This window comes from Lonchura striata, chromosome 5, assembly GCF_046129695.1.
Source record: "Lonchura striata isolate bLonStr1 chromosome 5, bLonStr1.mat, whole genome shotgun sequence".
Lineage (NCBI taxonomy): Eukaryota > Metazoa > Chordata > Aves > Passeriformes > Estrildidae > Lonchura > Lonchura striata.
In genome coordinates this window covers 72,772,505-72,786,537 of record NC_134607.1, presented here as the reverse complement: position 1 = coordinate 72,786,537, position 14,033 = coordinate 72,772,505, and the positions used below count along the sequence as shown (strand labels likewise).

Genomic DNA, 14,033 nt, shown 5'->3' with positions numbered 1-14,033 from the left:
AAACCCTCCAGGGTCTTAAAAATTCCTCCAAGTCCAAGCTGTTCCCGATCCCCTCCCTGTCCCCAGCCCGGAGCCGTGAGTGCCACCTCCAGGAGTTCCTGGACACCTCCAGGGAATGGGAGCTCCAAACCCCCTTGGCAGCCCTGCCAAGGCCTGACCCTTTTCCATGGGGCAATTCCTGCTGGTTCCCCTGGAGGCCGTTCCCTCTCCAGGGCGGATCCGGCGCGGTGCGGAGGCTCCTGTGCCAGGATCCCCCGGGAGCTCTCCCTGTGGCCCAGCAGCCGAGCCTGGCCCGAGGCTCTGCCCGCTCCCGGTGCTCGGCGAGGCAAAAGGGGCGGCTCTCATATTAATTTTTTTATTAAATTCCGTTAGTTCTCTTTATAGAATAACCTTTTCCTCTAGGCACAAATACAATACAAGGACTCTGCATGTTTGACACAATGTACAGAAACTTCAATAATCTACAACTGCTCAGGTAAGTTACAAAACCTCCGTGTTACACCTGCACAGCCAGGATGGTACAGAGGAACGGGGCGACTGTACAAAGAGCTCTGCACTGAAATAAAACGCTGGACTTTAAAAACGAGACGGGTGGAGGGGCTGGCCGAGCTGGGGGGGTCAGTCCTGGGGGTGCTGGGGGGTCCCGGGCGGCAGTGGGGCCGCAGTGACCCCACGGTGCCCTCCGGGGTCCCCCCAAGCCGAACCCCGTTCACAGCAGGGCGGGGCCGGGGCGCTGCAGGAGCCGATTCGGTACCGAGAGACACCCCCGGCACTGAGGGGCCGCAGCAGCGAGGGGACAGCGGGGTGGGGACAGGGACAGGGACAGGGACAGGGACAGGGCTGGGACAGGGACAGGGACAGGGACAGCGGGGTGGGGACAGGGACAGCGGGGTGGGGACAGGGACGGGGCAGCGGGGTGGGGACAGGGACAGGGACAGGGACAGCGGGGTGGGGACAGGGACAGGGACGGGGACAGGGCTGGGACAGGGACAGGAGCTGCTCCCTCGGGCCCCCCACCCGGCTGGGCACAGGCAGAGCACAAAAGGGACACCTGGGGTGGGGCTGGAGGGACGAGAGCCCTGAGGGCTGGGGGTGTGACCTGTGCAAAAGAGACCCTGCAGAGACCAGGTGGCACTTGCAGGGCCACTGTCCCAGCCCTGTGTGGCTTCAGCCAGAGGGGACCCTCATCCCCTGGGAGGGGATAAGAGGGACACCCAGGAGGCTGCAGCATTTGGCACCTCCGCAGGGAATGTGCCCCCCGGGACAGCCAGCCTGGAGACTGTCCCAGCCAGGACAGGCACCCCGGGCCCGAGGAGCCTCCTGCAGCGGGAGCAGAGCGGCCACGGCCACGCTCCCGCAGGGACACGGAGCCAGCGCCTGCAGCATCCCAACATTCCCAACATTCCCGTTGTTCCTGTGCACAGCTGGGAGCGGCTCCACGGGATGGTCCGGTGCTCCTGCGCTGTCCCCTCTTGTCATCCCGAGCTGCAGTCCCTCCTGCCATCCCCTGAGCTGCAATCCCCTCTGCCATCGAGCTGCAGGGCTCGGTCCCCTCTGCCATCCCCTGAGGGCTCTGTCCCCTCTGCCATCCCGAGCTGCAGGGCTCTGCCCCTCTGCCATCCCGAGGGCTCTGTCCCCTCTGCCATCCCGAGCTGCAGGGCTCTGTCCCCTCTGCCATCCCGAGCTGCAGGGCTCGGTCCCCTCTGCCATCGAGCTGCAGGTCCCGGCTCCAGCGGACGGGAGCGGAGCCCAGGAGTCGCTCCCAGGCCGGGAGGGGCAGGGCAGGTTCCAGGGGACGCTGGCAGACATGCAGGGCAGCAGGACGAAGGGCAGGACGAGGGGGCAGCTCTGCCTCCCCAGCAGTGCGGGGTGGGGAGCGGGGCTGGGGCACACGGAGGAGGACACGGGCTCACGACACGGCTCAGACGGGGCTGGGGGCGGCACGGGCCCCCGCCCGCTTCAACGCGAGGAATCCCTCCCGGTGCCACCGCCCGGGCCACGCCCGTGCTGCCCGGCGGGAGGGAGGAAGGGCCGCTCCTCCTCTCCCTCAGTCCCGGGCTCGGCCTCGGGCCGGGCGCTGCCTCCGCTCCCGCGGCGGGCCCGGCAGCCGTGCCTGGAATTGCGGCTCCGCTGAGCCGGGCTCACGCGTCCGACAGGCAGCTCTGGATGCGGTCGATCCACTGCTGGGCCAGCTGCACGTCCTGGGCGCAGAAATTGTAAACTCGTTTCGTCGTCTTCAGCTGCGGGCACAGACAGGCGGGGCTGAGGGCTGCGCCCGGGGCAGCGCGGCCACGGCCCCGAGCGGCCGTGGGCAGGAGCTGCCCGGCGCCAGCCCCGGGGACACTCACGTCGAAGAAAGCTTTCTCGTCCACCGTCTTGGGCGCCCCCATGGTGGGGGTCCCCGGGGTGATGGACTCCACCTCGGCCAGGTCGATGACCCCCTTGCACTCCGTGTCCATCCGGCTGTCGTAGTACCGCAGCTGCGGGAGAGCTGGTCAGGGCAGGGCAGGCATGGGATGGGATCCATGGGATGGGGTGGGATGGGACAGAGAGACAGGCCAGACCCCGGGGCCCACCCGGTACCTGATGTTTGGTTTTATCCAGCACGAACCACCGAGACTTCCAGGGTTTCATGAAGGCGCCTTTCTTGTACAGAGACCCCTCGTAGGATCTGCGGGGCAGGAAGGGTCGGAACAGCGGGGTCAGGGATGGAAACCCACCGGGATCCACGTCCTGTGCCGCCTGGGGGGGATCCCCCTCCCACTGCCGGCACTCCCAAGCCCTTCCCAGCCCCGCCTGCCTGTTCTCGCTCTCGGACATCTGGAACTGGCTGTAGAGGGTGGAGGTGCTGCGGCGCCCGCCCGGCTTCCCGCTGGACGGGGTGGAGGTGCTGCTGGTGTCGCTGTCCAGGCTGAGGTTGAGCGTGGAGCCCACCCCGCTCTCCTGCAGGTACACGCCCAGCGAGCGCCGGTGGTGGGACAGCCCCGAGGACATCAGCAAGGAGCTGGGGGTCTGCGGGGAGGGACAGCGTGAGGGGGGCTGGGGCTGAGCACCAGCAGCAGCAGCAGAACCAGAACCAGCAGCACAACCACCAGCAGAACCAGCAGCAGAACCAGAACCAGCAGCACAACCACCAGCAGAACCAGCAGCAGAACCAGAACCAGCAGCACAACCACCAGCACAACCAGCAGCAGCACAACCAGTACTAACACCACCGTCAGAACCAGCAGCAACAGCAGCAGAAGCAGTAGAAGCAGCACCAGCCTGCCACACCTTGTCACACCTCTGTCACACCTCTGTCACAGCTCCTGCCACACCCTGTCACACCATCACAGCCCCATCACAGCCCTTGCCACACCCTATCACACACTGTCACACCCCGTCACATCCTGTGACAGTGCCTGGCACAGCCCTGTCACCTACCCTGCTGCCCTCCTGCCGCCCCTCCGTGCGCTGGGACGCTTTCACCTTGTCCCACGTGTCCTTCCAGCGCTCCGGGACCTGCCCCAGCTCCATCTCCAGGTTGTGCAACTCCTGTGGGGGGATCCTGGCATCAGCCCCAGAGGCAACAGAACCTCCGGGGTCACCGTCCCTGTTCCAGGGCTGCTGTCCCTGTGCTGGGGCTGCCATCCCTGTCCCGGGGTCACTGTCCCTGTCCCTGTGCCACCGTCCCTGTCCTGGGGCTGCTGTCCCTGTCCCTGTGCCACCGTCCCTGTCCCGGGGTCACTGTCCCTGTCCCTGTGCCGCTGTCCCTGTCCCTGTGCCACCGTCCCTGCCGGGGCGGCGATGCCAACCTCGAGCAGTTTGGAGATGGCGTCGGGCTCCACGCGGCTGCGGTTGTCGTAGCAGGGCCAGATGATGCGGCGCTTGCTCTGCGGGGCCGCCGTGTCCTGCCGGTCCGGCTCCTCGGCCGGCTCCGGCTGCCCCTGCGCCAGCTCCCAGTCGTACGGGGGACCCTCGGACAGCGTCTCCTCCGTGTAGTAATCCCACACCTTCAGGTTGGAGATGTTGCTGTACGGCCTCAGCACCTGGGCGAGGGGCGGGGGCGGCTCAGGAAGGGCAGCGGGGCCAGGCTGGACATTCCCGGCCGGACCAAGGGGACAGCGTGTCCACATGGAGCGCTGGGAGTGCCCAGCCTGGAGAAGGGAGGGATCCAGGGAGAGCTTCCAGCACATTCCAGGCCCTGAAGGGGCTCCAGAAGAGCTGCAGAGGGACCGGGGACAAGGATGGAGGGACAAGACCCAGGGAATGGCTCCCACTGCCAGAGGGCAGCCAGGGATGGGAGATTGGGAATGAGGAATTCCTGGCTGGGCTGGGATTGCCAGAGCAGCTGGGGCTGCCCCTGGATCCCTGGAATGTCCAAGGAAGGACTGGACACTGGGGCTGGAGCAGCCTGGGACAGTGGGAGGTGTCCCTGCCATGGCAGGGGTGGCACTGGGGGGGCTCTGAAGTCCCTTCCCAGTGGACAAATCCCAAATCCAGCTGCTCCTTCAGGGAGGACCCTGGGTGCTCCCAGGTACTCCAGGTGCCCCCAGCTCTCACCTCCCCGTCCTCAGGTGCGTACAGGTAGTTGAAGAAGATGGGAGCCTTCTTGTTGAGGCGGTCGATGTAGTCCCAGATGGATTTGGAGACCTGCTGGCCCTTCCGCTCGCCCTTCTCCTCGTACAGGAGCCCTGGAGGACAGAGGGGACACGGGGTGTGACAGGGCAGGGGCAGGTGCCACCCCCGGCCCCGCACGCCGCGCTCACCCAGCTCGATGCGCTCGTAGTCCGAGTCCAGCAGGAATGTCCGGAAGCGGTTGGAAATGTAGTGGTAGCTGAGGAACTTCAGGTAGTACTGGCTGAACTCGAACTCCATGGGGAACTGCAGGTGGATCTGCGGGAGAGCCCCGGGATGGCTGGGATGCACGGGCTGGCCTGGGCCCTCCCGCCTGCCCCAGGGCGCTCCCGGGGCTCGGGGCTCCTGCTGCAGCCTCGGGAGCCCCACCGGGCACCTGGGGCTCCCATGGGTGCTCAGGGACACTTGGGGGTTCCAGTTCCAGTAGGCACTGAGGGGTCCCTCTGGGTGCTGGGGTTCCCGCTGGACACTCACGGACTTGGGGACGCTTGGGGGGCACTCAGGGGTCTCCCCGGTCACTTGGGGGTCCCACCAGGCACTCGGGGGTCCCTGGCCCGGGGCTCACCTGGTGCACACAGTCCAGGAACTGGAGGAAGATGGGGGCGAAGCCGCTGCTCTGCCCCGCCAGGGTCTGGGCGCCGCGGTGGCTGAAGCGGTGGCCGAAGGACAGCCACTCCTTCTCCACCAGCAGCCGGAAGCCCTCCAGCGTGCGGTAGTAGGGGTCGGACAGGAGCTGCACCAGGGACACCACCTGCGGGGACAGGCGGCTCCAGGAGCTGCGGGGGGACGGCCACGGCGCCGCCCCGGCCACCGCCGGGCTCTCACCTGCGTGGTGATGTCCCAGCCGTCCTCCAGGCTGACCAGCACGGACGAGCCCGTGTCCAGCAGCTCCACCACCAGCACCGAGATCTGCAGGATCTTGTGGATCTGCCAAGGGCAGGGCGGGAGTGAGGAGGGCGCAGGGAGTTCTGGGCTGGCTGTGGGGGCAGTGTCCCCTTCTCCGGAGTGAGGCCACCACCCCGCGCTTGGACACGGCAGCAGGGACAGGGGACCCTCACCCCTCCAGAGTGGGACCCCTCCCATGGCTCCACATTGGACCAGTCCCCCTGGGCTGCTGCCCCAGGCTCACCCTGGCACTGCCCTGTCCCAGCCCCTCCAGAGCACCCCGCAGGTCCTGCCCAGCATTCCTGCCCAGAGCTCTGTCCAGCACCACTGAGCTGACCTCTGGATTGTCCCACCCTTGTCCCTCACAGCCCCGTGTGTCCCCAGGGTGTCCCAGCGCTGCTCTGCACAGGCACTGGAGCCCATCCTGGCTCAGAGCGCCAGGGGAGGGGAGGGCCAGGCCCTGGCTGTGGTGACTGACCTGGGACAGCCACTCCGACTCCTCCAGGGAGCGCAGGTAGGCCACGCTGGGGTCGCTGGAGGGGCAGCCGGGCACGCAGGCCTTCATCAGCTTCTTGAAGCTGGCCTTGACCTGGCGCACGTCGAACACCTCGATGGGCACCACCTCCCAGTGCTGCAGTGGGTCCGGCTTCACGCCCTGCGGAGGGACAGCGAGGGCTGGGCTGGCCTGAGCCACTGCCACCCTTGGGAGCAGGGAATTCTTCGGCTTGGAAAAGCCCTCCCAGACCCTGGAGTTCAACCACATTCCCCAGCACTGCCAAGGCCACCGCTGACTGTCCCCAAGTGCCACATCCACATGGATTTTAAATCCATCCAGGGATGGGGACTGCAAACCCCCCTGGGCAGCCCCAGCCAAGGCCTGACCCCCTTTCCATGGGGAAATTCCTCCTGGTTCCACCCTGAGCTGCCCTGGCCCAGCCTGAGGCCGTTCCCTCTCCTCCTGTCCCTGTTCCCTGGAGCACAGCCCGACCCCCCGGCTGTCCCCTCCTGGCAGGGACTTGTGCAGAGCCACAAGGTCCCCCTGAGCCTCCTTGGCTCCAGGCTCAGCCCCTTCCCAGCTCCCTCAGCCCCTCCTGGGCTCCATTCCCTTCCCAGCTCCCTCAGCCCCTCCTGGGCTCCATTCCCTTCCCAGCTCCCTCGGCCCCTCCTGGGCTCCATTCCCTTCCCAGCTCCCTCAGCCCCTCCTGGGCTCCATTCCCTTCCCAGCTCCCTCGGCCCCTCCTGGGCTCCATTCCCTTCCCAGCTCCCTCAGCCCCTCCTGGGCTCCATTCCCTTCCCAGCTCCCTCGGCCCCTCCTGGGCTCCATTCCCTTCCCGGCTCGGTGGCAGTGCCGGGTGTGTCACCTTCAGCTGGGACTTGTCCCCGATGATGTAGAGCGAGGCGCGGTGCTGCCGCAGGAAGGAGGGCTCGGCGGGGGTGCCGTTGTGCTGGGTGCCCAGCAGGTCCTTCCCCGCCAGGCGGGACCCGATCTCCACGTTCAGGGCGTAGCTGCTCATGCGGCCGCTGGCCCGGATGCTGCCCCACTTCCCTGCGGGATGGGGCGGATCAGGGCAGGGCCGGGGCTCGGGGGCTGCGCTGGCCCCGCAGCCCGGCCCGGGGGGCACATGCCAGGGAGGTGCTGGGCACCAGGTTTGCTTTGGCTCCTTCTCCCTCTGGGTGCTGCAGGAATTCCTGCCCGCTGGATTCCGGCCCCGCTGGCTCCGTGTCTCGTCACTGGCACTGTCACACCCCACTCCAGCATCACCAGGACCCGTCACCTGTGCCGCAGCCCTGCCACCTGCGCCGCAGCCCTGCCACCAGCTGTGCCCCGCCCCGGCCCCACCGCCCGGCACCGCAGAGCCCGAGGAGCCCAAAGCAAACCTGGCGAGGCTGCCCGGTACTTACCGTGCCCATGGCACGCTGGAGCAGCAGGGGGCTCGGGGGTTACTGGGGTTACTGGCCATTAGTGGTGAGGGGCGGGGGGTGAGTGAGGGGGTCAGTGGTCAGTGGTCAGTGGTCAGTGGTCAGTGGTCAGTGGTCAGTCACACCCGGGCGGCGCGGGCGCGTCCGTACCTCGGGGTGTCTCGCGGCCCTTCGGCGACGCGCACTTGGGGCTGGACAGGGTGATGACCCTGGCTCTGTGACCCAGCCCTGGGGGCACAGGACGGAAGGGACCTCAGCAAGGGACACGGAGCCACGGCCAGGGAATGGGATGGAGGCGATGGCGCCGGGGCTGAGGCAGAGCCCTCCCTCCCTCCCTGCGGCTGCAGCCCAGGGGATCACCTGCTCTCCCCAGGGAATCACGTGCTCATCCCAGGGAATCACCTGCTCTCCCCAGGGAATCACGTGCTCTTCCCAAGGAATCACCTGCTCTTCCCAGGGAATCACCTGCTCTCCCCAGGGAATCACGTGCTCTTCCCAAGGAATCACCTGCTCTTCCCAGGGAATCACCTGCTCTTCCCAGGGAATCACCTGCTCTCCCCAGGGGATCACCTGCTCACCCCAGGGAATCACCTGCTCTTCCCAAGGAATCACCTGCTCTTCCCAGGGAATCACCTGCTCTTCCCAGGGAATCACCTGCTCTCCCCAGGGAATCACGTGCTCTTTCCAAGGAATCACCTGCTCTTCCCAGGGAATCACCTGCTCTTCCCAAGGAATCACCTGCTCTTCCCAAGGAATCACCTGGTCTCCCCAGAGGATCACCTGCTCTTCCAAGGGAATCACCTGCTCTTCCCAAGGCATCACCTGCTCTTCCCAGGGAATCACCTGCTCTTCCCAGGGAATCACCTGCTCTTCCCAAGGAATCACCTGCTCACCCCAGGGAATCACCTGCTCTTCCCAAGGAATCACCTGCTCATCCCAGGGAATCACCTGCTCACCCCAGGGAATCATCTGCTCTCCCCAGGGAATCACCTGCTCTTCCCAGGGAATCACCTGCTCTTCCCAGGGAATCACCTGCTCACCCCAGGGAATCACCTGCTCTTCCCAGGGCATCACCTGCTCTTCCCAAGGAATCACCTGCTCTCCCCAGAGGATCACCTGCTCTTCCCAAGGGAATCACCTGCTCTTCCCAAGGAATCACCTGCTCTTCCCAGGGAATCACCTGCTCTCCCCAGGGAATCACCTGCTCTTCCCAAGGAATCACCTGCTCTTCCCAGGGCATCACCTGCTCTTCCCAGGGAATCACCTGCTCTCCCCAGGGAATCACCTGCTCTTCCCAAGGAATCACCTGCTCTTCCCAAGGAATCACCTGCTCTTCCCAGGGCATCACCTGCTCTTCCCAGGGAATCACCTGCTCTTCCCAGGGAATCACCTGCTCTCCCCAGGGGATCACCTGCTCTCCCCAGGGGATCACCTGCTCTCCCCAGGGGATCTCCTGCTCTTCCAAGGGGATCATCTGCTCTTCCAAGGGGATCATCTGCTCTTCCCAAGGAATCACCTGCTCTTCCCAAGGAATAATCTGCTCTCCCCAGGGCATCACCTGCTCTTCCCAGGGCATCACCTGCTCTTCCTAGGGAATCACCTGCTCTTCCCAGGGAATCACCTGCTCTTCCCAGGGCATCACCTGCTCTCCCCAGAGAAACACCTACTCCACGAGAGCTGCCCGGGGCTGGGGGTCTCGGTGAGGCCCCCAGGCAGCGCCCCCGCCCCGTCCTCACCTCCGCGGCTCAAAGTCCCAGGCCCTTCGTCCTTCCCTCCCATCACCTGCTTCATGAGCGATCCCAGCTTAGGCTGCTGCCTCTTGTCGGAGAAATCTGCAGCACCAAGAGAACGTCAGCTCCCAGGGCCTCCCGGCTCCCGGGGCTCCCGGGGCTCCCGGGGCCTCCCGGGGCTCCCGGGGCCAGGCAGAGGCCGGGAGGAAGCGGCAGCAAGCGGAACCCCGGGGATGCAGAGCCAGCGCGGGAAGCAGCGTCCAGCTGGAGCCACGGAAAGCCAGCACCCGGGGCAGCCCTGGGGCAGGGGGCTCGGCCCCTGCCCGCGGTGGGGTCACCCTGTGCCAGCCCTGCCGGGTCACCCGTGGCACCCGCCGAGCCAGGCTGAGCCCCCCGCTCCGGCCGCGCTCGGACACGTCCCCTCGCACCGGGGAAAGGCCTCGGAGCGGCTGTTGGGAATTCTCTGCCTTCAGGATCGGGGAACCCCCTGGGCTCCCCAGAGACCCCAGCCCCTGATGTGTCCACAGCGATGATGGGTGGGATGATGGGACAGCACGGATGGCACTGGGAAGGGACAGATGGCACCGGGACAGGACAGATGGCACTGGGACAGCACGGATGGCACCAGAGTGTGGCAGGGTGGGACAGAGCTCTGCCCTGCAGGAAGGGCCAGCTGGGAAGGGACACTTGGCACGGGGCAGTTGGGAAGGTCTGGCTGGGAAGGGACACCTGGGCACAGACTTACCGGGGGTCCCCAGAGCGACCCCGGCACCACGCGTGGGGGACACGCAGTGCTGAGATCCTGGTGGGAAGGGCCTGTCCCCACCTCAGAAAGTGCCCAGATCCCAGCACAGGCTTTGGCTCCCAGCTCCAGGGACACCAGGTGTCCCAAAACCCCCGGGGTACCCAGCGCCCCCAGCTCCAGGGACACCAGGTGTCCCAAAACCCCCGGGGTTCCCAGCACCCCCAGCTCCAGGGACACCGGGTTTCCCAAAACCCCCGGGGTTCCCAGCACCCCCAGCTCCAGGGACACCAGGTGTCCCAAAACCCATTCCCAGCCGCAGCCAGGGAGAGCCAGCTGAAGCTGGGAGCTCTGGAGAGGCTGTGCTGCCTCCTGGGACGCGGGAGCCCGGAGAGCAGCTCCCTCGGGATGCACAGCAGGAGCCAGGGCTGGCAGGAGCCCACCTGGGCCCCCTGCCCCGTGCCCCCCTCACCTGCACTGCTCATGTGGGCCGAGGTGAAGCCGCTGAGGGTGTTGCGCCCGCCGGCGTCCGAGTAGTGGGGCATGGAATTGATGACAGCCTGCAGGTACTTCTCCTGCTCCAGGCTCGTGGAGTCCGCCTGCGAGGGGCCTGCAGGGGACAGCCCGGAGTGTCACCTGGATACCCCCAGCTTGTCACTACCCTGAGACAGGAGACCTCTGAGGGTAACCACCCAGAGCTGGGAGACCCCCCGGTGTCATCACCCGGAGCTGGGGAGACCCCCAGATACCACAGCACCAAGTTAGGGAGACACCTGAGTGCCACCTCCCAGAGCTGGGGGGTCACCTTAGTGTCACCTGCCAGAGCCAGGGGACTCCCAAACATCACCACACAGAGCTGGAGACCCCTGGGTGTCACTGCTTGGATCCTGGAGACCCCCGAGTGTCACTGCCCAAAGCCAGGGGACCCCTGAGTGTCACTGCCCAAAGCCAGGGGACCCCTGAGTGTCACTGTCCAAAGCCAGGGGACACCTGAGTGTCACTGCCCAGAGCCAGGGGACATCTGAGTGTCACTGCCCGGAGCCAGGGCACCCCTGAGTGTCCCTATCCAAAGCCAGGGGACATCTGAGTGTCACTGCCCAGAGCCAGGGGACCCCTGAGTGTCACTGCCCAGAGCCAGGGGACCCCTGAGTGTCACTGCCCAGAGCCAGGGGACCCCTGAGTGTCACTGTCCAAAGCCAGGGGACATCTGAGTGTCACTGCCCAGAGCCAGGGCACCCCTGAGTGTCACTGTCCAAAGCCAGGGGACCCCTGAGTGTCACTGCCTGGAGCCAGGGGACCCCTGAGTGTCACTGTCCAAAGCCAGGGCACACCTGAGTGTCACTGCCCAGAGCCAGGGGACCCCTGAGTGTCACTGTCCAGAGCCAGGGCACCCTCAAGTGTCACTGCCCAGAGCCAGGGCACCCCCGAGTGTCACTGCCCAAAGCCAGGGGACCCCTGAGTGTCACTGTCCAAAGCCAGGGCACACCTGAGTGTCCCTGCCCAGAGTCAGGGGACCCTGAGTGTCACTGCCCAGAGCCAGGGGACCCCTGAGTGCCACTGCCCAGAGCCAGGGGACCCCTAAGTGTCCCTATCCAAAGCCAGGGGACATCTGAGTGTCACTGCCCAGAGCCAGGGGACCCCTGAGTGTCACTGCCCAGAGTCAGGGGACCCCTGAGTGTCACTGCCTAGAGCCAGGGGACCCCTGAGTGTCCCTGCCCAGAGTCAGGGGACCCTGAGTGTCCCTGCCCAGAGCCAGGGGACCCCTGAGTGTCACTGTCCAAAGCCAGGGCACACCTGAGTGTCCCTGCCCAGAGCCAGGGGTGATGCCACGGCCCCGGCTCCGTGTTCTGGCCGGGGCAGGCGGGGACACTCACCTGGGGTCGGGGCGTTCTGGGACTTGAAGAGGCCGACGACGCCCTTGCCGTGCAGGCCCCCGGAGCGCAGGAGCACGGCCTTGGTGCGGGAGTTCCTCCAGCACACCACGGGGAAGCGGCTCTGGCGGTAGCAGCGCGAGATCCGCTGGATCGTGTTGTCCTGGATGCTCTGCGGCACGATCAGCAGCCCGGGGTAGCTGCGGACACAAAGCCCCAGCATGGCACGGCTCTCCTGGGCCGGCTTCCTTAGTGCTCTCATTAATCCTGAGCGGTGCCCACTTGAAGCCAGCACTGATCACCCTTCTCCACACCCATGACTGCTCCTCGGACCATTACATCTCACTCCGAGCTGGGTAAAACCAGCCCTGACAAGCTCGAGGGAGTCAAAGGCTGGACACCTGGGAGCTGGGATTCATGGCTCTCCAAAGGACACGATGGACTGGCCAGGACTCATGGCCCTCCAAGGACACAATGGAGTGACCAGGACTCACGGTCATCCAAGGAGACATTGGAGTAAATCAAGTCAAAGGAAACACCAACAATGACATTTCAGCCACAGTGCTGGAAACCCCCCATGTGGGAAAAACATTATAAAAACACCAGAAAACTCAGACTAATCACGAGAAGCGAGAAATCAATAATCAATAGAGGGCAGAACAGCGATTAATGAAGAGAAGACTGGGCAACACAGAACCAATGAACATTGGCTAAAAACGTATCAAAAATTGAGAAAATCCAGGGGTGCTGCAGACTGGAATTGGGCTGGCCAAGGACAAAGCGATGCTGGCACCGCTGGAAGGATTTGTTGATCCCAGAGGCTCTGGGTGTCTCGGTGACACCGGGATCTGCTGGGATCCGCAGGGATCCGCAGGGATCAGCAGGGATCCCGGGGCTCGCGGGGCTCGGCGCCCGGGCCGGCTCACCTGCGGCAGATGGCGTACATGCGGTTGACGGTGGAGATGCGGAAGGGCTCGTTCTTGGAGCGGGTCAGGCTGCTGCTCAGCGTGCCCAGCCCCAGGCGCTGGTAGTCCCGGCAGCAGGCGCGCTCCACCACGTGCGTCATGGTCATCTTCTCCGACGGCCTCATGGTGCTGCTGGGCGTCAGGGTGCTCCTGTCCAGCTCCTCGGACACTGCGGGGACGCGGCGGGGCTGGGACACCTCGGCGCACGCACGGCGTCCCGGAGTGGCGGGAGGATGGGCTGGAGCAATGTCCCACCCTGCTGCTGTCACCGTCGCCACCACCAGACTCCTGGGGGGTTCTCCAGCCAGCCCAAGACCTCCCTCCCCGCTGGGCTCTCTGCCTGGCCACCACCAGCACCAAGGGCTGCACCAGGAAACAGGAGATGCTCCCACCCTGCTCCCACCCTGCTCCCACTGCAGGGACACCAGGACTTCTCCCAGGAGCCACTGCTGCCCGGCCTCCCCGGGGTGCTCCCAACCTGAGATCTCGTCCTCGTTGTCCTCGGGGAAGTGCTGGCTGCCCCGCTGCTCCCAGGCCGGGGGCGTGTACTTCTTGCGGGTCACGTACTGCCGGCCGATCGTCCTCTTGGCGTTCTTCACCAGGTTCTTGGACAGCGTCCTGGGCACAGAGGGACAACGCTGTCACCTGGGCAGCCAGGAGCAGCCCCTGGCCTGGGCGGTCACTGTCACACGGGACAGGACGGACGTGTCACCTGCCAGCACCCCGGCCCCGCAGGAGCCCCAGCTCCTGCCGTTCCCAAGGGATTTGGGGAGGTGGGATGGGGCAGTGCCCTACGCTCTGGATCAGAGCTGCCACAGGCAGAGCCCCAGCTCATCCCAGGGGAGGCTCCAAATCACAGCAAGGGACAGGGACCCAGTACAGGGACCAGGGGATCCAGTACAGGGACATGGGGATCTACTGGGATCATGGAATCCATGGCAGGGACCTGGGGATCCACCACAGGTACCAGGGGATCCATGGCAGAGACACTGCCAGCCAAGCCTGGGCTCAGAGCTGCAGCCAGTGCTGCAGGACAATGCTACGCAGTCCTTCAACACTGAAGGACTGTGTGCCCATGTCACCCAATCCTGCAGGACAATGTTCCTGAGTCACCCAGCAATGCAGGGCCATGTCCCCAAATCACCCAGCACTGCAGCACTGCATCCCTAAGTCATCCAGCAGTGCAGGACCATGTCCCTGAGTCCCCCAGCACTGCAGGGCCATGTCCCCAAGTCCCCCAGCACTGCAGCACCGTGTCCCTGAGCCACCCAGAGCAGGAGCACTGTGTCCCCAAGTCACCCAG

General features: G+C 65.6%; 1 protein-coding gene across 3 annotated transcripts in view; it reads right to left on the bottom strand.

The window, feature by feature from the left end:
* Positions 1-341: 341 nt before the first annotated feature.
* The window catches only part of SBF1 (SET binding factor 1), a 68,470-nt gene continuing 54,778 nt past the window's right edge, over positions 342-14,033 (bottom strand). Inside the window, exons 25-42 of one of the 3 annotated variants that reach the window (XM_077783733.1) lie at positions 13,209-13,348; positions 12,692-12,899; positions 11,769-11,965; positions 10,367-10,504; positions 9,159-9,254; positions 7,573-7,650; positions 6,864-7,048; positions 5,981-6,157; positions 5,443-5,544; positions 5,183-5,368; positions 4,749-4,875; positions 4,543-4,673; positions 3,795-4,028; positions 3,424-3,534; positions 2,801-3,012; positions 2,584-2,671; positions 2,349-2,480; positions 342-2,240 (exon numbers count right to left, since the gene is read on the bottom strand). In XM_077783733.1, coding sequence (XP_077639859.1) covers positions 2,142-2,240; positions 2,349-2,480; positions 2,584-2,671; positions 2,801-3,012; positions 3,424-3,534; positions 3,795-4,028; positions 4,543-4,673; positions 4,749-4,875; positions 5,183-5,368; positions 5,443-5,544; positions 5,981-6,157; positions 6,864-7,048; positions 7,573-7,650; positions 9,159-9,254; positions 10,367-10,504; positions 11,769-11,965; positions 12,692-12,899; positions 13,209-13,348 — 2,641 coding nt within the window. In that variant the 3' untranslated portion in view covers positions 342-2,141. Of the gene's footprint in view, positions 2,241-2,348; positions 2,481-2,583; positions 3,013-3,423; positions 3,535-3,794; positions 4,029-4,542; positions 4,674-4,748; positions 4,876-5,182; positions 5,369-5,442; positions 5,545-5,980; positions 6,158-6,863; positions 7,049-7,572; positions 7,651-9,158; positions 9,255-10,366; positions 10,505-11,768; positions 11,966-12,691; positions 12,900-13,208; positions 13,349-14,033 lie in introns of all 3 variants that reach the window. The other 2 variants (XM_077783735.1, XM_077783734.1) reach the window with 2 other exon arrangements.